At 47.0% G+C, this 22,493-nt stretch overlaps 1 protein-coding gene across 1 annotated transcript; it reads left to right on the forward strand.

The window, feature by feature from the left end:
- Nucleotides 1–1,539: 1,539 nt before the first annotated feature.
- On the forward strand, nt 1,540–21,544 carry LOC137307884 (nucleolar protein 56-like). The gene is made up of 5 exons (XM_067976943.1): nt 1,540–1,613; nt 4,091–4,189; nt 20,329–20,493; nt 21,346–21,373; nt 21,496–21,544. The coding sequence occupies exons 2-5, from the start codon at nt 4,159–4,161 to the stop codon at nt 21,542–21,544; spliced, it is 273 nt and encodes a 90-aa protein (XP_067833044.1). The 5' UTR covers nt 1,540–1,613; nt 4,091–4,158.
- The last annotated feature ends 949 nt before the right edge of the window (nt 21,545–22,493 follow it).

The raw sequence follows: 22,493 nt of genomic DNA on the forward strand, positions 1-22,493 counted from the left end.
CCTATAGTCCACAGACCCCCTCCTATAGTCCACAGACCCCCCTCCTATAGTCCACAGACCCCCCTCCTATAGTCCACAGACCCCCCTCCTATAGTCCACAGACCCCCCTCCTATAGTCCACAGACCCCCTCCTATAGTCCACAGTCCCCCCTCCTATAGTCCACAGACCCCCTCCATAGTCCACAGACCCCCCCTCCTATAATCCACAGACCCCCCTCCTATAGTCCACAGACCCCCCCTCCTATAGTCCACAGACCCCCCTCCTATAGTCACAGACCCCCCCTCCTATTGTCCACAGACCCACCCCTCCTATAGTCCACAGACCCCCTCCTATAGTCCACAGACCCCCTCCTATAGTCCACAGTCCCCCTCCTATAGTCCACAGACCCCCCTTCATAGTCCACAGACCCCCTCCTATAATCAGACCCCCCTCCTATAGTCCACAGACCCCCCTCCTATAGTCCACAGACCCCCCTCCTATAGTCCACAGACCCCCCTCCTATAGTCCACAGACCCCCCTCCTATAGTCCACAGACCCCCCTCCTATAGTCCACAGACCCCCTCCTATAGTCCACAGATCCCCCTCCTATAGTCCACAGACCCCCCCTCCTATAGTCCACAGACCCCCCTCCTATAGTCCACAGACCCCCCTCCTATAGTCCACAGACCCCTCCTATAGTCCACAGATCCCCCCTCCTATAGTCCACAGATCCCCCCTCCTATAGTCCACAGACCCCCCTCCTATAGTCCACAGACCCCCCTCCTATAGTCCACAGACCCCCCTCCTATAGTCCACAGACCCCCCTCCTATAGTCCACAGACCCCCTCCTATAGTCCACAGACCCCCCCTCCTATAGTCCACAGACCCCCCTCCTATAGTCCACAGACCCCCCCTCCTATAGTCACAGACCCCCCCTCCTATAGTCACAGACCCCCCTCCTATAGTCCACAGACCCCCCTCCTATAGTCCACAGACCCCCCTCCTATAGTCCACAGACCCCCCCTCCTATAGTCCACAGACCCCCTCCTATAATCCACAGATCCCCCCCTCCTATAGTCCCACAGACCCCCTCCTATAGTCCACAGACCCCCTCCTATAGTCCACAGACCCCTCTTATAGTCCACAGACCCCTCTTATAGTCCACAGATCCCTCCTATAATCCACAGTCACCCCCCCCACATAATCCCACCGACCCCTCCTATAGTCTGCTGATCCCTCCTATAGTCCACAGACCCCTCTCCCCAGAGTCTACAGTAATGTCTCACCCGTACTGCAGTTTTATGTAATGACTGTGTTAGTGCTTTTATAGGAGGGCAGTTCCTGTCTGACCGAGCTCACTCATCACCTGTAAAATGGCTTTGTAACATAGGAACAGGAGGTGGCCATTCAGCCCCTCGAGCCTTTGCTCCGTATCCATTAATACCCTTATCTAAGATTGGGTTGGGCGGCTGGGTGTAACATTCAACAGGAACTGTTTGTGGGAGGTCGAATGATGCGGTTCTTGTGTTAATACAGAGTTGTGTTTCACACCCAGGTAGGTGGAGGCCCACCCCTGCTCCACGGACTGGTGTTGGTCACTCCCTGAAGGGAAGCCGGAACCTCGGTCTGCCCGGTAAGTCAATGGTGTGATTTTGCGCTGTCCTGACCATTCCCTTTGAACAAAACCTTTTCCTTGTGTGTAAAAAAAAATCCTAGTAATACAAAGAAAGAAATACTGCCATTTATATACTTATATTGCGTTTCTATAAGAACATAAGGAATAGGAGCAGGAGTTGGCCATTCAGCCCCTCGAGCCTGCTCCACCATTCAATCAGATCATGACTGATCTTCGACCTCAACTCCACTTTCCCGCCCGATCCCCATATCCCTTGATTCCCCGAGAGTCCAAAAATCTATCAATCTCAGCCTTGAATATATTCAATGACTCAGCATCCTCATCCCTCTGGGGTAGAGAATTCCAAAGATTCACAACCCTCTGAGTGAAGAAATTCCTCCTCGTCTCAGTCTTAAATGGCCGACCCCTTACCCTGTGACCATGCCCCCTAGTTCTAGACTCTCTCCAGCCAGGGGAAACAGCCTCTCAGCATCTACCCTGTCAAGCCCCCTCAGAATCTTACATGTTTCAATGAGATCACCTCTTATTCTTCTAAACTCCAGAGAGTATAGGCCCATTCTACTCAATCTCTCCTCATAGGACAACCCTCTCATCCCAGGAATTAATCTAGTGAACTTTCATTGCACCGCCTCTAAGGCGAGTATATCCTTCTTTAGATAAGGAGACCAAAACTGTACACAGTACTCCAGGTGAGGTCTCACCAAAGCCCTGCACAATTGTAGTAAGACTTCCTCACTCTTGTACTCCAACCCTCTTGCAATAAAGGCCAACATGCCATTTGCCTTCCTAATTCCTTGCTGTACCTGCATGTTAACTTCCTGTGTTTCTTGTACGAGGACACCCAAATCCCTCTGAACACCAACATTTAATAATTTCTCACCATTGAAAAAATATTCTGTTTTTCTATTCTTCCTACCAAAGTGAATAACCTCACATTTCCCCACATTATACTCCATCTACCCACTCACTTAGCCTGTCGATATGCCTTTGCAGACTCTTTGTGTCCTCCTCACAGTTTACTTTCCCACCTAGCTTTATATTGTCAGCAAACTTGGATACATTACACTCGGTCCCTTGATCTAAGTCATTAATATAAATTGTAAATAGCTGAGGCCCAAGCACTGATCCTTGCGGCACCCCACTAGTTACAGCCTGCCAACCTGAGAATGACCCGTTTATCCCTACTCTCTGTTTTCTGTCCATTAACCAATCCTCCATCCATACTAATATATCACCCCCAACCCAAGGGCCCTGATCTTGCGTAACAACCTTTTGTGTGACACCTTATCGAATGCCTTTTGAAAATTCAATTATACGACATCCACTGGTTCCCCTTTATCTACCCTGCTAGTTACATCCTCAAAAACTTTGATAAATTTGTCAAACACGATTTCCCTTTCATAAAACCATGTTGACTCTGCCTAATCATATTATGATTTTCAAAGTGCTATCTTCCCACTTCCTTAATAATGGATTCCAGCATTCTCCCGACGACTGATGTCAGGTTAACTGGCCTGTAGTTCCCTGTTTTCTCTCTCCCTCCTTTCTTATGATATTCTAAGCACCCTGTTACCACATCCTTAATAATGACTTTAGAACATCCCAAACCGCTTTACAGCCAATTAAGTACTTTTTGAAGTGTGGTCACTGTTGTAATGTAGGAAACGCAGCAGCCAATTTGCGCACAGCAAGATCCCACAAACAGTAATTTGATCAATGACTAGATAATCTCTTTTAGTGATATTGGTTGAGGGATAAATATTGGCCCAGGATACCGGGGAGAACTCCCCCTGCTCTTCTTCAAAATAGTGCCATGGGATCTTTTACATGCACCTGAGAGGGCAGACAGGGCCTTGATTTAACATCTCATCCGAAAGACTTGCATTTATATAGCACCTTTAATGTAATAAAACATCCCAAGGGGCTTCACAGGAGCGTTTTCAAACAAAATTTGACACTGAGCCACATAAGCAGATATTAGGGCAGGTGACCAAAAGCTTGGTCGAAGAGGTAGGTTTTAAGGAGCATCTTCATGGGTTGTATTAGTGCGTTTATTAATAAAAGATATTAATCACACTTCTCTATATTTCTTGGTCCTTGAACCTGCATTGAGGTGAAGGATAATTAAGATGGTGTGTGTGGAGGGAACGATAGGATTTCTCCATTTCATGACCTTTCATACTCCTCACTCTGATTTTCTCCGCTCCATGCATCTTTCTCCGCCATTTTCCCAACTTTCACTGTCTTACAGTTAAGGTTTGGTATTTCCTTGGGTACGTTAGTCTCTAATTAGTCTTTTGTTTTCTCCCCTGGTGATTTCCCCAGCCTGTATAGTACTTGATGGCAAATGCTCTTTGACTAAGCTCAGACCTCAAACTTACTTACTCGTAGTGTGGAGGTTGGGATTGTTGGTGGGAGATGGGAGGAGATTCATTCACAGTTTAAAACACTGATGAAGTTTATTTCACACGCAGAGAGGCATAGCCCGAGCCCGGCTCCTCGAACAGTCGCTCCTCCCCGCCACACGAGTGAAACTGCCTCTATGAAGGAAGACACCAATACCAGTATGGGAGGTAAGTGTTAGCAATGGGCTTCTTGAGTTTCACTCCTGCAATTTCTCTGTGCAGGTGGCTCAGTAAATAGTGTTGATGAAAGCAGAAAGTTGCAAAGGGACATTGATAGATTAAATGAGTGGGCAAAACTGCGGCAGATGGAGTTCAATGTGGGAAAGTGTGAGGTCATCCACTTTGGATCTAAGAAAGATAAATCAGAGTATTTTCTAAATGGTGGGAAGCTAGGGATGGTGAATGAGCAGAGATTTAGGGGTCCAAGTACAGAAATCACTAAAAGCTAGTGGGCAGGTACAAAATATAATTAAAAAGGCAAATGGAATGTTGGCCTTTATCTCAAAGGGGCTGGAATACAAAGGGGTGGAAGTTATGTTCCAGCTGCACAGAGCTCTGGTCAGACCACATCTGGAGTATTGGGTTCAGCTCTGGGCACCGCCCCTCAGGAAGGATATTTTGGCCCGGCAGGGCCAGAATGATACCGGGGCTTAAAGGGTTAAATTATGAGGCCAGGTTGCATAGTCTAGACTCCCTCAACTATTGAAGGTTATGGGGTGATCTTTTTTTTTATTCGTTCATGGGATGTGGGCGTCGCTGGCGAGGCCAGCATTTATTGCCCATCCCTCATTGCCCTTGAGAAGGTGGTGGTGAGCCGCCTTCTTGAACCGCTGCAGTCCGTGTGGTGAAGGTTCTCCCACAGTGCTGTTAGGGAGGGAGTTCCAGGATTTTGACCCAGCAACGATGAAGGAACGGCGATATATTTCCAAGTCGGGATGATGTGTGACTTGGAAGGGAAAGTGCAGGTGGTATTGTTCCCATGTGCCTGCTGCTCTTGTCCTTCTAGGTGGTAGAGGTCGCGGGTTTGGAATGTGCTGTCGAAGAAGCCTTGGCGAGTTGCTGCAGTGCATCCTGTGGATGGTACACACTGCAGCAACTGTGCGCCGGTGGTGAAGGGAGTGAATGTTTAGGGTGGTGGATGGGGTGCCAATCAAGCGGGCTGCTTTGTCCTGGATGGTGTCGAGCTTCTTGAGTGTTGTTGGAGCTGCACTCATCCAGGCAAGTGGAGTGTATTCCATCACACTCCTGACTTGTGCCTTGTAGATGGTGGAAAGACTTTGGGGAGTCAGGAGGTGAGTCACTCGCCGCAGAATACCCAGCCTCTGACGTGCCCTTGTAGCCACAGTATTTATATGGCAGGTCCAGTTAAGTTTCTGGTCAATGGTGACCGCCAGGATGTTGATGGTGGGGGATTTGGCGATGGTAATGCCGTTGAATGTCAAGGGGAGGTGGTTAGACTCTCTCTTGTTGGAGATGGTCATTGCCTGGCACTTGTCTGGCATGAATGTTACTTGCCACTTATCAGCCCAAGCCTGGATGTTGTTCAGGTCTTGCTGCATACGGGCTCGGACTGCTTCATTATCTGAGGTGTTGCAAATGGAACTGAACACTGTGCAATCATCAGCGAACATCCCCATTTCTGACCTTATGATGGAGGGAAGGTCATAGCTGAAGATGGTTGGGCCGAGGACACTGCCCTGAGGAACTCCTGCTGCAATGTCCTGGGGCTGAGATGATTGGCCTTCAACAACCACTACCATCTTCCGTTGTGCTAGGTATGACTCCAGCCACTGGAGAGTTTTCCCCCTGATTCCCATTGACTTCAATTTTACTAGGGCTCCTTGGTGCCACACTCGGTCAAATGCTGCCTTGATGTCAAGGGCAGTCACTCTCACCTCACCTCTGGAATTCAGCTCTTTTGTCCATGTTTGAACCAAGGCTGTAATGAGGTCTGGAGCCGAGTGGTCCTGGCGGAACCCAAACTGAGCATTGGTGAGCAGGTTATTGGTGAGTAAGTGCCGCTTGATAGCACTGTCGACGACACCTTCCATCACTTTGCTGATGATTGAGAGTAGACTGATGGGGCGGTAATTGGCCGGATTGGATTTGTCCTGCTTTTTGTGGACAGGACATACCTGGGCAATTTTCCACATTGTCGGGTGGATGCCAGTGTTGTAGCTGTACTGGAACAGCTTGGCTAGAGGCGCTCCTCATCAAGATGCAGAGTGAAGTAGTTGAATCCGAAACTAGGGTCCTGAATCTAAATAAAGGAAATTACAAAAGTACGAGGTGCGAGTTGGCTCGGATAGATTGGGGAACTTTACTAAAAGGGATGACGGTGGATAGGCAATGGCTAATATTTAAAGAACGCGTGCAGGAATTACAACAATTATTCATTCCTGTCTGGTGCAAAAATAAAACAGGAAAGGTAGCTCAACCGTGGTTTACAAAAGAAATTAGGGATAGTATTAGATCCAAAGAGGAGACATATAAAATTGCCAGAAAAAGCGGCAAGCCTGAGGATTGGGAGCAGTTCAGAATTCAGCAAAAGAGAACAAAGAGATTGATTAAGAGGGGAAAAATAGAGTATGAGAGTGAACTAGCAGGGAACATAAAAACTGACTGTAAAAGCTTCTATAATATGTCAAGAGAAAAAGATTAGTGAAGAAAAATGTAGGTCCTTTACAGTCAGAAATGGGGGAAATTATAATGGGGAACAAAGAAATGGCAGAACAATTAAACACATACTTTGGTTCTGTCTTCACAAAGGAAGACACAAATAACCTCCCAGAAATGTTAGGGAACCAAGGGTCTAGTGAGAGGGAGGAACTGAAGGAAACCAGTATTAGTAAAAAAATAGTGCTAGGGAAATTAATGGGGCTAAAGGCTGACAAATCCCCAGGGCCTGATAATCTACATCCCAGAGTACTAAAGGAAGTGGCCCTGGAAATAGTGGATGCATTGGTGATCATCTTCCAAAATTCTATAGACTCTGGAACAGTTCCTACAGATTGGAGGGTGGCAAATGTAACCCCACTATTTAAAAAAGGAGGGAGGGAAAAAACAGGGAATTACAGGCCAGTTAGCCTAACATCAGTAGTGGGGAAAATGCTAGAGTCTATTATAAAAGATGTGATAACTGAACAATTGGAGGTCATTATGGGATTGGACAAAGTCAGCATGGGTTTATGAAAGGGAAATGTGAACTAAATGTAACATTTCCAAGTTTGCAGACGACACAAAGCTGGGGTGGAATGTGAGCTGTGAGGAGGATGCAAAGAGGCTCCAATGTGATTTAGACAAGTTGGGTGAGTGGGCAAGAACATGGCAGATGCAGTATAACGTGGAAAAAGGTGAGGTTATCCACTTTGGTTGTAAAAACAGAAAGGCAGATTATTATCTGAATGATGATAGATTGGGAAAAGGGGAGGTGCAACGAGACCTGGGTGTCCTTGTACACCAGTCGCTGAAAGCGAGCATTCAGGTGCAGCAAGCAGTTAGGAAGGCGAATGGTATTTTGGCCTTCATTGCAAGAGGATTTGAGTACAGGAGCAGGGATGTCTTACTGCAGTTATACAGGGCCTTGGTGAGACCACATCTGGAGTATTGTGTGCAGTTTTGGTCTCCTTATCTGAGGAAGGATGTCCTTGCCATGGAGGGAGTGCAACAAAAGTTTACCAGACTGATTCCTGGGATGGCAGGACTGACGTATGAGGAGAGATTGGGTCGACTAGGCCTATGTTCACTAGAGTTTAGAAGAATGAGAGGTGATCTCATCGAAACATATAAAATTCTAACAGCACTAGGCAGACTAGATGCAGGGAGGATGTTCCCGATGGCTGGGGAGTCCAGAACCAGGGGTCACAGTCTCAGGATATGGGGTATGCCATTTAGAACCGAGATGAGGAGAAATTTCTTCACTCAGAGGGTGGTGAACCTGTGGAATTCTCTACCACAGAAGGCAGTGGAGGGCAAGTCACTAAATATATTCAAGAAGGAAATAGATATATTTCTCAATGTCAGTTAACCAATTTTCAATCTGTGCCAGTATGTTACCCCCAATCCCATGTGCTTTAATTTTGCACACTAACCTCTTATGTGGGACTTTATCAAAGGCCTTCTGAAAATCCAAATAAACCACATCCACTGGTTCTCCCTTATCAATTCTACCAGTTACATCCTCAAAAAACTCCAGGACGTTTGTCAAACATGATTTCCCTTTTCATAAATCCATTTTGACTTTGTCTCATTCCGTTGATATTTTCTAAATCTCCTGTTATCACATCCTTTATAATAGACTAGCATTTACTACGACTGATGTTAGGTCAACCAGTCCGTAGTTCCCTGTTTTTTCTCTCCCTCCTTTTTTAAATAGTGGGGTTACATTTGCCACCCTCCAATCTGCAGGAACTGTTCCATAATCTATAGAATTTTGGAAGATAACAACTAATGCATCCACTATTTCCATGGCTACCTCTTTTAGTATTCTGGGATGCAAATTATCAGGCCCCATGGATTTATCGGCTTTCAGTCCCATTAATTTCTCCAGCATTCTTTTTTTACTAATACTAATTTCCTTTAATTCCTCCTTCTCACTAGTCCCTTGGTTCCCTAGTATTTTGTGTCCTCTTCCGTGAAGATAGAACCAAAGTATTTGTTTAATTGCTCTGCCATTTCCTTGATCCCCATTATAAATTCTCCCGTTTCTGACTGTAAGGGACGGACATTTGTCTTCAGTAATCTTTTTGTTTTTACACACTTGTAGAAGCTTTTTTTTCCCATGTTAATCAATCTCTTGTTCTTTTTTTGCTGAATTTTAAACTGCTCCCAATCCTCAGGCTTGCTACTTTTTCTGGCAACTTTATAAGACTCCTCTTTGGATCTAATAGTATCCTTAATTTCTTTTGTTACCCATGGTTGGGCCGCTTTTCCTTTTGTGTTTTTGCCCCAGAAAGGAATGTATAATTGTTTCAATTCATGCATTCGTTCCTTAAATGTTAGCCATTGCCTCTCCACCATCATGCCTTTTAATGAAGCTTCCCAATCTGTCATAGCCAACTCACTCCTCATACCTTTGTAGTTTCCTTTGTTTAGATTCAGGACCCTAGTTTCAGATTGGACTACTTCACTTTCCATCTTAATGAAGAATTCTATCATGTTATGGTCACTCTTTCCTAAAGGACCCCGCACAACAAGATTATTAATTAACCCCTTCTCATTGCACAATACCCAATCTAGGATAGCCTGTTCTCTGGTTGGCTCCTCAACGTACTGGTCTAAAAAACCATCTCGTACACACTCCAGGAATTCATCCTCCACAGTATTATTGCTAATGTGGTTTGACCAGTCTATATGTAGATTAAAGTCACCCATGATTACTGTAGTACCCCTGTTACATGCATCTCGAATTTCCTGTTTGATTCCATCCCCTACATTACCACTACTGTTTGGAGGCCTATAGACAACTCCCACCAGTGTTTTCTGCCCCTTGGTGCTTCTTAACTCCACCCAGACTGATTCTACATCTTGATTTTCTGAGCCAATATCCTTTCTCACTATTGCTCTGATTTCATCCTTTACTAACAACGCCACCCCACCTCCTTTTTGTCTGTCCTTCCTAAATATCGAATACCCTTGGATATTAAGCTCCCAGCCTTGGTCACCCTGCAGCCATGTCTCTGTAATCGCAATTATATCGTATCCGTTTACATCTATTTGTGCTGTTAATTCAGTCGGTGAGCGGCGGTAAAGAGCGAGACCAGAGCGGGGATATAAACAGCGCGGAGAGAGCGAGAGTTCAGTCGGTGAGCGGCGGGAGAGAGCGAGACCAGAGCGGGGATATAAACAGCGCGGAGAGAGCGAGAGTTCAGTCGGTGAGCGGCGGGAGAGAGCGAGACCAGAGCGGGGATATAAACAGCGCGGAGAGAGCGAGAGTTCAGTCAGTGAGCGGCGGGAGAGAGCGAGACCAGAGCGGGGATATGAACAGCGCGGAGAGAGCGGGAGTTCAGTCGGTGAGCGGCAGCAAAGAGCGAGACCAGAGCGGGGATATAAACAGCGCGGAGAGAGCGAGAGTTCAGTCGGTGAGCGGCGGTAAAGATCGAGACCAGAGCGGGGATATAAACAGCGCGGAGAGAGCGAGAGTTCAGTCGGTGAGCGGCAGCAAAGATCGAGACCAGAGCGGGGATAAAAACAGCGCGGAGAGAGCGGGAGTTCAGTCGGTGAGCGGCAGCAAAGAGCGAGACCAGAGCGGGGATATAAACAGCGCGGAGAGAGCGAGAGTTCAGTCGGTGAGCGGCGGGAGAGAGCGAGACCAGAGCGGGGATAAAAACAGCGCGGAGAGAGCGAGAGTTCAGTCGGTGAGCGGCGGGAGAGAGCGAGACCAGAGCGGGGATATAAACAGCGCGGAGAGAGCGAGAGTTCAGTCGGTGAGCGGCGGGAGAGAGCGAGACCAGAGCGGGGATATAAACAGCGTGGAGAGAGCGAGAGTTCAGTCGGTGAGCGGCGGGAGAGAGCGAGACCAGAGCGGGGATATAAACAGCGCGGAGAGAGCGAGACCAGAGCGGGGATATAAACAGCGCGGAGAGAGCGAGACCAGAGCTTACTCTGAGAGCGAGACTCTGAGACCAGCGGCAGTTCGGGGTGACGTCACCAGTCAGAAAGTGACGCGGCACAGGGGAGGCAGCTGATTGGTGAGTAGGTTCAGGTGAGTATTTCTACCATTTTACTGTAAGTAAAGTAATAAGAAAGGGAAGATCTGCAGCTTTTATAGCAGATAGTGTTTTTTTTTAGTGAACCTAGGTCCCTAGTATAGTTAACATTTTCTAATTTCAACGTAATTTAAAAGGGGTAACTCAGCTAAGGCAAGTCATGGCAGCAGACCTCGCACCCGTGATATGCCCCTCCTGCAAGATGTGGGAAGTCATGGACACTACCAGTGTCCCTGCCGACCATGTGTGCGGGAAGTGTGTCCACCTGCAGCTACTGACCGATCGTATCTCGGAGCTGGAGCTGCGGGTGGACTCACTGTGGAGCATCCGCGATGCAGAGAAACTCGTGGATAGCACGTTTAGCGAGTTGGTCACACCGCAGGTAAAGGGTTTACAGGCAGGAAGTGAATGGGTGACCACCAGGAAGAGTAAGAGGTGCAGGCAGGTAGTGCAGGGGTCCCCTGTGGCCATCCCCCTCTCAAACAGATATGCCACTTTGGATGCTGTTGGGGGGGATGACTTATCAGGGGAAGGCAGCAGCAGCCAACTTCCTGGCACCACGGGTGGCTCTGCTGCACAGGCTGGGAGGAAAAAGAGTGGCAGAGCTATAGTGATAGGGGACTCAATTGTAAGGGGAATAGACAGGCGTTTCTGCGGACGCAACCGAGACTCCAGGATGGTGTGTTGCCTCCCTGGTGCAAGGATCAAGGACGTCTCGGAGCGGCTACAGAACATTTTGGAGGGGGAGGGCGAACAGCCAGCTGTCGTGGTGCACATAGGCACCAACGATATAGGTAAAAAAGGGGATGAGGTCCTAAAAGCAGAATATAGGGAGTTAGGAGGTAAATTAAAAAATAGGACCTCAAAGGTAGTAATCTCAGGATTGCTGCCAGTGCCACGTGCTAGTCAGAGTAGAAATAGGAGGATATTTCAAATGAATACGTGGCTAGAGGAATGGTGCAAGGGGGAGGGATTCAAATTCCTGGGACACTGGAAACGGTTCTGGGGGAGGTGGGACCAGTACAAACCGGACGGTCTGCACCTGGGCAGGGCCGGGACCGCTGTCCTAGGAGGAGTGTTTGCTAGTGCTGTTGGGGAGGGTTTAAACTAAAGTGGCAGGGGGTTGGGAACCTGAGCAGGGAGATAGAGGAAAGCGTAACAGGAAGGGACAGAAGGTATGGAGTAATAGGTAAAGTGTTAAAAAAGGAAAAAGCAGGAACTAAGCGTCACAAAACAGATTTGAAAGTTCTTTATCTGAATGCACGTAGCATTCGTAATAAAATGGACGAGTTAACGGCACAAATAACTACGTATGGGTATGATCTTGTGGCCATTACAGAAACATGGCTGCAGGGTGACAACGACTGGGAATTAAATATGCCAGGGTATTTAACAATCAGGAAGGACAGGCAGGAAGGAAGGGGAGGTGGGGTGGCTATGTTAATAAAGGAAGGAATCACTGTAATACAGAGAAATGATATTGGGACAAAGGATCAAGATAATGAAACAGTTTGGGTGGAGATAAGGAATAATAAGGGGAAAAAAACATTAGTGGGCGTAGTATATAGGCCTCCTAATAGTTGCAACTCTGCTGGAAGAAGTATTAATCAGGAAATAGTCGGGGCATGTAATAAGGGAACAGCCATAATTATGGGGGATTTTAATTATCATATTAACTGGACAAATCAAATTGGGCAGAGCAGCCTTGAGGACGAGTTCATTGAATGCATCAGGGATGGATTTCTTGAGCAGTATGTAACTGATCCTACAAGGGGGCAGGCAACCTTGGACCTGGTCCTGTGTAATGAGTCAGGATTAATTAATAATGTCCCAGTTAAGGATCCCCTTGGAACGAGTGACCACAACATGGTTGAATTCCATATCCAATTAGAGGGTGAGAAGGTTGATTCTCAAACAAGCGTACTGAGCTTGAATAAAGGAGACTATGATGGTATGAGAGCGGAATTGATTAAAGTGGACTGGGAAAATAGATTAAAGGGTAAGACGGTACATGAGCAGTGGTGTTCATTCAGGGAGTTATTTTACAACTTTCAAAATAAATATATTCCACTGAGGAAAAAAGGGTGTAAAAGAAATGACAGCCATCCGTGGCTAAGTAAAGAAATCAAGGATAGTATCCGACTAAAAACAAGGACATATAAGGTAGCCAAACCTAGTGGGAGGATAGAAGATTGGGAATTCTTCAAAAGACAGCAAAAAGTAACTAAAGGATTGATTAAGAAAGGGAAGTTAGATTATGAAAAGAAATTAGCAAAAAATATAAAAACAGATAGCAAGAGTTTCTATAGTTATATAAAAAGAAAAAGGGTGGCTAAGGCAAACATAGGTCCCTTAGAGGATGAGACCGGGAAATTAATGGTGGGAAACATGGAGATGGCAAAAATGCTGAACAAATATTTTGTTTCAGTCTTTACAGTAGAGGACACTAAGAATATCCCAACACTGGACAAACAGGGGACTCTCGGGGGGAGGAGCTAAATACGATTAAAATCACTCAGGAGATGGTACTCAGTAAAATAATGGGACTCAAGGCGGATAAATCCCCTGGACCTGATGGCTTCCATCCTAGGGTCTTGAGGGAAGTGGCAGTAGGGATTGTGGATGCTTTGGTGATAGTTTTCCAAAATTCCCTGGACTCAGGAGAGGTCCCGGCAGATTGGAAAACTGCTAATGTAACACCGTTATTTAAAAAGGGTAGTAGGCAGAAGGCTGGAAATTATAGGCCAGTTAGCTTAACATCTGTGGTGGGTAAAATTTTGGAGTCTATTATTAAGGAGACAGTAACGGAACATTTAGATAAGCATAATTTAATAGGACAAAGTCAGCATGGCTTTATGAAGGGGAAGTCATGTCTGACAAATTTGCTTGAGTTCTTTGAGGATATAACGTACAGGGTGGATAAAGGGGAACCAGTGGACATAGTGTATTTCGACTTCCAGAAGGCATTCGACAAGGTGCCACATAAAAGATTATTACTTAAGATAAAAAATCACGGGATTGGGGGTAATATTCTGGCATGGGTGGAGGATTGGTTATCGAACAGGAAGCAGAGAGTTGGGATAAATGGTTCATTTTCGGACTGGCAACCAGTAACCAGTGGTGTTCCACAGGGGTCGGTGCTGGGTCCCCAACTCTTTACAATCTATATTAACGATTTGGAGGAGGGGACCGAGTGCAACATATCAAAATTTGCAGATGATACAAAGATGGGAGGGAAAGTAGAGAGTGAGGAGGACATAAAAAACCTGCAAGGGGATATAGACAGGCTGGGTGAGTGGGCGGAGATTTGGCAGATGCAATATAATATTGGAAAATGTGAGGTTATGCACTTTGGCAGGAAAAATCAGAGAGCAAGTTATTTTCTTAATGGCGAGAGACTGGAAAGTACTGCAGTACAAAGGGATCTGGGGGTCCTAGTGCAAGAAAATCAAAAAGTTGGTATGCAGGTGCAGCAGGTGATCAAGAAGGCCAACGGAATGTTGGCTTTTATTGCTAGGGGATAGAATATAAAAACAGGGAGGTATTGCTGCAGTTATATAAGGTATTGGTGAGACCGCACCTGGAATACTGCATACAGTTTTGGTCTCCATACTTAAGAAAAGACATACTTGCTCTCGAGGCAGTACAAAGAAGGTTCACTCGGTTAATCCCGGGGATGAGGGGGTGGACATATGAGGAGAGGTTGAGTAGATTGGGACTCTACTCATTGGAGTTCAGAAGAATGAGAGGCGATCTTATTGAAACATATAAGATTGTGAAGGGGCTTGATCGGGTGGATGCAGTAAGGATGTTCCCAAAGATGGGTGAAACTAGAACTAGGGGGCATAATCTTAGAATAAGGGGCTGCTCTTTCAAAACTGAGATGAGGAGAAACTTCTTCACTCAGAGGGTGGTAGGTCTGTGGAATTTGCTGCCCCAGGAAGCTGTGGAAGCTACATCATTAGATAAATTTAAAACAGAAATAGACAGTTTCCTAGAAGTAAAGGGAATTAGGGGTTATGGGGAGCGGGCAGGAAATTGGACATGAAGCTGAGTTCGGATCGGTCAAGGCCCTGTGGGTGGCGGAGAGGGCCCAGGGGCTGAGTGGCCGGGTCCTGCTCCTACTTCTTGTGTTCTTTAGATTTGTGGTTGGGATCAGATCAGCCATGATCTTATTGAATGGCGGAGCAGGCTCGAGGGGCCGATTGGCCTACTCCTGCTCCAATTTCTTATGTTCTTATGTTCTTATTACGAATGCTTCGTGCATTCAGATACAGTGCCTTTAGATTTGTCTTTTTAACATTTTTAGACATCTGAACATTTTTTTGTACTATGGCCCTATTTGTCTTATTACCATTTTTTCTTACCCGGACCCTATTGGTTGTCTTTTGTTTGTCCGCTCTGTCCCTTCCTGACACAATCTGGTTATCCTTACCCCAATCACTTTCCTGCACTGCTTCTTTGTCTTTTCTCTTTAGCATTCCAGATTTCTCCCCCTCCCCCCCCACCTTATTTAGTTTAAAGCCCAATCTACCTCCCTGTTATTCGATTCGCTAGAATTCTGATCCCAGCATGGTTCAGGTGTGGTCCGTCCCAACGAACAGCTCTCTCTTTCCCCAGTCCTGGTGCCAGTGCCCCATGAATCGAAACCCCCTTCTCCCACACCAATCTTTGAGCCACGCATTCATCTCTCTGATCTTACTGACCCTGTGCCAATCTGCTCGTGGCTCAGGCAATAATCCAGAGATTATATCTTTGTGGTTCTGCTTTTTAATTTAGTCCCTATCTGCTCAAACACTCTCAGCAGAACCTTTCTCTTAGTCCTACCTATGTTGTTGGTACCTACGTGGACCACGACAACTGGATCCTCCCCCTCCCACTCCAAGTTCTTCTCCAGCCCAGAGGAGATGTCCTTAACCCTCGCACCATGTAGGTAACACGGCCTTCGGGACTCATGCTCCTGGCTGCAGAGAACAGTGTCTATCCCCCTAACTATACTGAGGCCTACTACAACCACCTTCCTTTTTACTCCCAGTGCCGTGGCCAGTTTGCTCGTCCTCCCTGCAGTCCCTGCACTTGTCCACAAGGGTTCAAGAACCTCGAATCTATTGGACAAGTGCAGGGACTGAGGCTCCTGCAATACCAACTCCTGGATGCCCGTACCTGCCTCACTCGCAGTCACACCCTCCTGTCCCAGACCACGTGTCAATTCTAAAGCATTTAATCTAAGGGGTGTGACTACCTCCTGGAGCAAAAGGTCCAGGTAGTTTTCTCCCTCCCTGGTGTCTCGCACTGTCCGCAGCTTGGACTCCAGCTCCTCAACTCTGAGCCGAAGCTCCTCGAGCCGCAGACACTAACTGCAGGTGTAGTCGCCCTGGACAAAAATGTCCACAAGCTCCTACATATTGCAGCAGCAACACATCTGCTGTTCTCCCATTATTTTGTTTATTTAATTGATTAATTTAGTGTTGATCAAATTATTTAACTCGTTTAATTTATTAGATTAATTAAATCAAGTTTAGTTTTTAAAATTTAGTTATATGCTACATGTTAACTTGATACTTAGCTCACAGTCGCTACCAATCACTTACCTGCCTCAGCCCCTGTGACGTCACACTGCAGTTTTCTCTTGTTGCAGGTCTGCTGCTGCTTTTATCCCCACTCTCGGGCCTCGGTCTGTTGCTGCTTTTATCCCCACTCTCGGGCCTCGGTCTGCTGCTGCTTTTATCCCCACTCTCGGGCCTCGGTCTGCTGCTGCTTTTATCCCCACTCTCGGGCCTCGGTCTGCTGCTGCTTTTATCCCCACTCTCGGGCCTCGGTCTGCTGCTGCTTTTATCCCCACTCTCGGGCCTCGGTCTGCTGCTGCTTTTATCCCCACTCTCGGCCCTCGGTCTGCTGCTGCTTTTATCCCCACTCTCGGGCCTCGGTCTGCTGCTGCTTTTATCCCCGCTCTCGGGCCTCGGTCTGCTGCTGCTTTTATCCCCGCTCTCGGGCCTCGGTCTGCTGCTTTTATCCCCACTCTCGGGCCTCGGTCTGTTGCTTTTATCCCCACTCTCGGGCCTCGGTCTGTTGCTGCTTTTATCCCCACTCTCGGGCCTCGGTCTGTTGCTGCTTTTATCCCCACTCTCGGGCCTCGGTCTGCTGCTGCTTTTATCCCCGCTCTCGGGCCTCGGTCTGCTGCTGCTTTTATCCCCACTCTCGGGCCTCGGTCTGTTGCTGCTTTTATCCCCACTCTCGGGCCTCGGTCTGCTGCTGCTTTTATCCCCACTCTCGGGCCTCGGTCTGCTGCAAGGCAAATCATGTTCAACTAACTTGATCGAGTTTTTTGATGAGGTAACAGAGAGTGTAGATGAAGGCAATGCAGATGTAGTGTATATGGACTTTCAAAAGGCATTTGATAAAGTGCCGCATAATAGGCTTGTCATCAAAGTTGAAGCTCATGGAACCAAAGGGGCAGTGGCAGCACGGATACGAAATTGGCTAAGTAACAGGAAAGAGAGTAGTGGTGAACGGTTGTTTTTTGGACTGGAGAGAGGTATACAGTGGTGTTCCCCAGGGGTGGGTACTAAGACCATTGCTTTTCTTGATATATATTTTTTTTATCGTTCATGGGATGTGGGCGTCGCTGGCGAGGCCAGTATTTATTGCCCATCCCTAATTGCCCTTGAGAAGGTGGTGGTGAGCCGCCTTTGTGAACCACTTTGGACGGCAGGTTTCCTTCCCTAAAGGACCAGATGGGTTTTTACAACAATCCAGTAGTTTCGTAGTCACTAGCTTTTTATTCCATATTTTATTTAATTAACTGAATTTAAATTCCCCTGGATTTGAACTCATGACTCCGGATTATTAGTCTAGGCCTCTGGATAACCACTATGCTACCGTACCCGATTCAATTAATGACTTGGACTTGGGAGTACAGGGCACAATTTCAAAATTTGCAGATGACACAAAACTTGGAAGTGTAGTGAACAGTGAGGGGGATAATGATAGACTTCAAGAGGATCTTGACAGGCTGGTGAAATGGGCGGACACGTGGCAGATGAAATTTAATGCAGAGAAGTGCAAAGTGATACATTTTGGTAGGAAGAACCAGGAGAGGCAATATAAACTAAAGGGCACAATTCTAAAAGGGGTACAGGAACAGAGAGATCTGGGGATATATGTACACAAATCGTTGAAGGTGGCAGGGCAGGTTGAGAAAGTGGTTAAAAAAGCATACGGGATCCTGGACTTTATAAATAGAGGCATAGAGTAAAAAAGCAAGGAAGTCATGATGAACCTTTATAAAACACTGGTTCGGCCACAACTGGAGTACTGTGTCCTGTTCTGGGCACCGCACTTTAGGAAGGATGTGAAGGCTTTGGAGAGGGTGCAGAAGAGATTTACTAGAATGATTCCAGGGATGAGGGACTTCAGTTACTTCGACAGACTGGAGAAGCTGGGGTTGTTCTCCTTAGAACAGTGAAAGTTGAGAGGAGATTTGATCGAGGTATTCAAAATCATGAATGGTTTAGACAGAGTAGATAGAGAGAAATTGTTCCCAATGGTGGAAGGGTCAAGAACCAGAGGACATAGATTGAAGGCAAAAGAATCAAGGGCGACATGAGGAAAAACTTTTTTACACAGTGAGTGGTTGTGATCTGGAATGCACTGCCCGAGGGGGTGGTGGAGGCAGATTCAATCATGGCCTTCAAAAGGGAATTGGACAAGTACTTAGTGAAAAAGTTTACAGGGCTACGGGGAAAGGGTGGGGGAGTGGAACTAGCTGGATTGCTCTTGCAGAAAGCTGGCACGGGCTCGATGGGCCCAATGGCCTCCTTCTGTGCTGTAACCATTCTATGATTCTAAATCATCCCGTAATCTTCTAAATTCCAGGAATACAACTCCAGTTTGTGTAAGTGAGCATTGGCTTCCGTCTACATCGTGAACACTTACTGTGAAGGCCCTTAGTGTCTCTACTGGAGGTGGTAACTTGATCGGGTGCCGAGCAGTCTAGTGGCATCCATGTGGCGACATGTCAATTTGACTGTTCCTGTGCCTGCTCTGGGGGTCTCTGGGGAATGGTGGGGTGTCTAATGCTTTTGCTACCTTCTCTGTCATGTGGTTCACTGTAGGGGAACGCCCCCTCACTGCACTCACCCTCAACATGCTTGCACGTGACACCTGTCCCTAGCACTGTTCTGGTTGTGCCAATTTTAAGTCGTTGCCCTATTTGTGTCCACAAGTCTGGTCCAATTGGGGTTTGGGTAAAGTTTGTTGGGAGGTGTTCTCCATCTGTGGGGTGGCAGGGTGTTCCTTCGATTGTAGTCTGAGACTTGGGGTGTTCCCCAATGTTGTCTGAGAGACTTGGGGTGTTCCCCAGGTTCTAGTCTGTGAGACTTGGGGTGTTCCCCGGTGTAGTCTGTGAGACTTGGGGTGTTCCCCAGGTTCTAGTCTGTGAGACTTGGGGTGTTCCCCAATGTAGTCTGAGAGACTTGGGGTGTTCCCCAATGTTGTCTGAGAGACTTGGGGTGTTCCCCAGGTTCTAGTCTGTGAGACTTGGGGTGTTCCTCAGGTTCTAGTCTGTGAGACTTGGGGTGTTCCCCAGGTTCTAGTCTGTGAGACTTGGGGTGTTCCCCAGTGTAGTCTGAGAGACTTGGGGTGTTCCCCAGGTTCTAGTCTGTGAGACTTGGGGTGTTCCTCAGGTTCTAGTCTGTGAGACTTGGGGTGTTCCTCAGGTTCTAGTCTGTGAGACTTGGGGTGTTCCTCAGGTTCTAGTCTGTGAGACTTGGGGTGTTCCTCAGGTTCTAGTCTGTGAGACTTGGGGTGTTCCCCAGGTTCTAGTCTGTGAGACTTGGGGTGTTCCCCAGGTTCTAGTCTGTGAGACTTGGGGTGTTCCTCAGGTTCTAGTCTGTGAGACTTGGGGTGTTCCCCAGGTTCTAGTCTGTGAGACTTGGGGTGTTCCCCAGGTTCTAGTCTGTGAGACTTGGGGTGTTCCCCGGTGTAGTCTGTGAGACTTGGGGTGTTCTCTGGGTTCTAGTCTGAGAGACTTGGGGTGTTCTCTGGGTTCTAGTCTGAGAGACTTGGGGTGTTCCCCAGGTTCTAGTCTGTGAGACTTGGGGTGTTCCCCGGTGTAGTCTGTGAGACTTGGGGTGTTCCCCAGGTTCTAGTCTGTGAGACTTGGGGTGTTCCCCAGGTTCTAGTCTGTGAGACTTGGGGTGTTCCCCGGTGTAGTCTGTGAGACTTGGGGTGTTCTCTGGGTTCTAGTCTGTGAGACTTGGGGTGTTCTCTGGGTTCTAGTCTGAGAGACTTGGGGTGTTCTCTGGGTTCTAGTCTGAGAGACTTGGGGTGTTCTCTGGGTTCTAGTCTGAGAGACTTGGGGTGTTCTCTGGGTTCTAGTCTGTGAGACTTGGGGTGTTCTCTGGGTTCTAGTCTGAGAGACTTGGGGTGTTCTCTGGGTTCTAGTCTGTGAGACTTGGGGTGTTCTCTGGAGTGCGATGATGTCTCATCTGTCAATCCACTGACTGCTGTGAAGTGAACCAATGGAGCTGAGCACTGGAGGCAGGGCTGCATCATTGTCCCACCCGTGGCTCCTTTCAGACCACTAACTATTGTTCACAGGTATTGTTCACGAGGACATGAGACTGCTGCTGGAGACTAACATGCCTGCTTCCAGCAAGAAAAAGGTGATCTTGGGGGTGGCGGATCCGAAAATCGGAGCAGCAGTGCAGGAGGAGATTGGCATCCAGTGCCAGACTGGAGGGGTAGTGGCAGAAATCATTCGAGGTAAGAAAGTGACGAGGGAATCAAGGGATATGGGGATCGGGTGGGGAAGTGGAGTGGAGGTCAAAGATAGCCATAGTCTAATTGAATGGCGGAGCCGGCTCGAGGGGTCATATGGTCTACTCCTGTTCCTATTTCTTATGTTCTTATGCTCTTATGTTCTTAATCTCTCCTCGTAATTTAACCCTTGGAGTCCGGGTATCATTCTAGTAAATCTACGCTGCACTCCCTCCAACGCCAATATATCCTTCCTAAGGTGCGGTGCCCAGAACTGAACACAGCATGGTCTAACCAGGGCTTTGTATAGCTGTAGAGTAACTTCTACCCCCTTATATTCTAGTCCTCTAGATATAAAGGCCAGCATTCCACTAAAACCTGAAGGAATGAGACTCCACACTTGTAATAGTTAATTTTCAGTGCCAGAGAGGTTGACTGGCAGTGACTAACACTTATCACGTTGTTAAAATAGTTCTTAGACTGAAATGGACAAGACTTAACTTTCTGCGGCGAGTTTAATTTATATCTATCGCAAAAATACAGCAACTTCACGCCCTTCAATGCATTTCAACGGTGAGGCAGACAACGAGATGCCGTTTTCGTGAAGCTAACGGAGGAACGGTGCATCTCAGACAGCAACTTTTGGATTTCCACATTTAACCGTGTATCTGCCCTTGCCGGAAGTAGCTGTAGCATTTGGACAAAAATAATGGTGAGCAACATTAGCCTCACCATTATTTTTATGGGCAAATTATGGGCCATAGATGGGTCCCCCATTGTGTGATGTGAGGCCTCATCTCAGTGCTGTGTCATTAATGTTATAATTAAAATAACCTGAATCTCTAATTTCTTTAACAGATGAAGAATTTGGTGCAATTGAGTTGGGGTACGTATTAACATTTTCTAAATGAACTGTTCTAAATTAGGAATGAGTCCATTTCGTCTTCACTCTGATCTATCTTTCCTACTGATGATTTCTTTCTCTTTCCCACTGAATGCATCCCATAGCCCCCAGAATTTCACTCTCCTCCTCCGGTCACAGGAACTGCTGCACTAAGCCCAGGTACGAAGCCTGAGACACAGTCCATACTGCCCCTTTCCTGGGGTGCAAGAAGCTGGCTCATAAGAACACTTTGTACCTTGCAGTCGATCAACCCCATGAAAGCTGACAACTTGAGAACAGCCCCGAGTAAAACCAATGGCCCATGAAGACAAATAGTTACATGAGCTTTGTACCTTGGCCGGGAGGTATACACAGCTTCCTTAGAATCATAGAATGATACAGCATAGAAGGCCATTCGGCCCATTGATGACTATGCCAGCTCTTTGAAAGAGCTGTCCAATTAGTCCAACTCACGTGTTCTTTCCCCGTCGTCCTGCAAATTTCTCCTTCACTTGCATTGGAGGAAAAAAAACATATGTACATGAAAGGTTTCAAGGAAAATCCCACATTTTCAAGGGCCAAAACTGTTGGTACATTTCTAGTGGGGTCTTAGGACTCCTCCAGAAAACAATGATCAGAGTCAAAGTGACAATTGCATGCCTGTAATGGGTCCCTCCTGACTTGCTTTCACACCACCAATTACCCAAAGTTACAACCATCGCTCTCCCACATCAATTCCCCCAGCCCTCATGTTCATTAATACCCCAGACTATTCACACAGACGCTATACATCATGAAACTCCCCACACTTTCACACACACTGTACCCCATCCAATTCCCCACCCTTTATAGTACAAAAAAATGATAAGATAACTAAAAATGTTAAAAAGACAATTCTAAAGACACTGTATCTGAATGCACGAAGCATTCGTAATAAGGGAGACGAATTAACAGCGCAAATAGATGTAAATAGATACGATATAATTGCGATTATGGCTGCAGGGCGAACAAGACAGGGAGCTGAATATCCAAGAGTATTCGATATTTAGGAAAGTCAGGCAAAAAGGGAAAGGAGGTGGGGTGGCGTTGTTAGTAAAGGATGAAATCAGAGCAATGGTGAGAA

Source organism: Heptranchias perlo, unplaced genomic scaffold (assembly GCF_035084215.1).
Source record: "Heptranchias perlo isolate sHepPer1 unplaced genomic scaffold, sHepPer1.hap1 HAP1_SCAFFOLD_1146, whole genome shotgun sequence".
NCBI lineage: Eukaryota > Metazoa > Chordata > Chondrichthyes > Hexanchiformes > Hexanchidae > Heptranchias > Heptranchias perlo.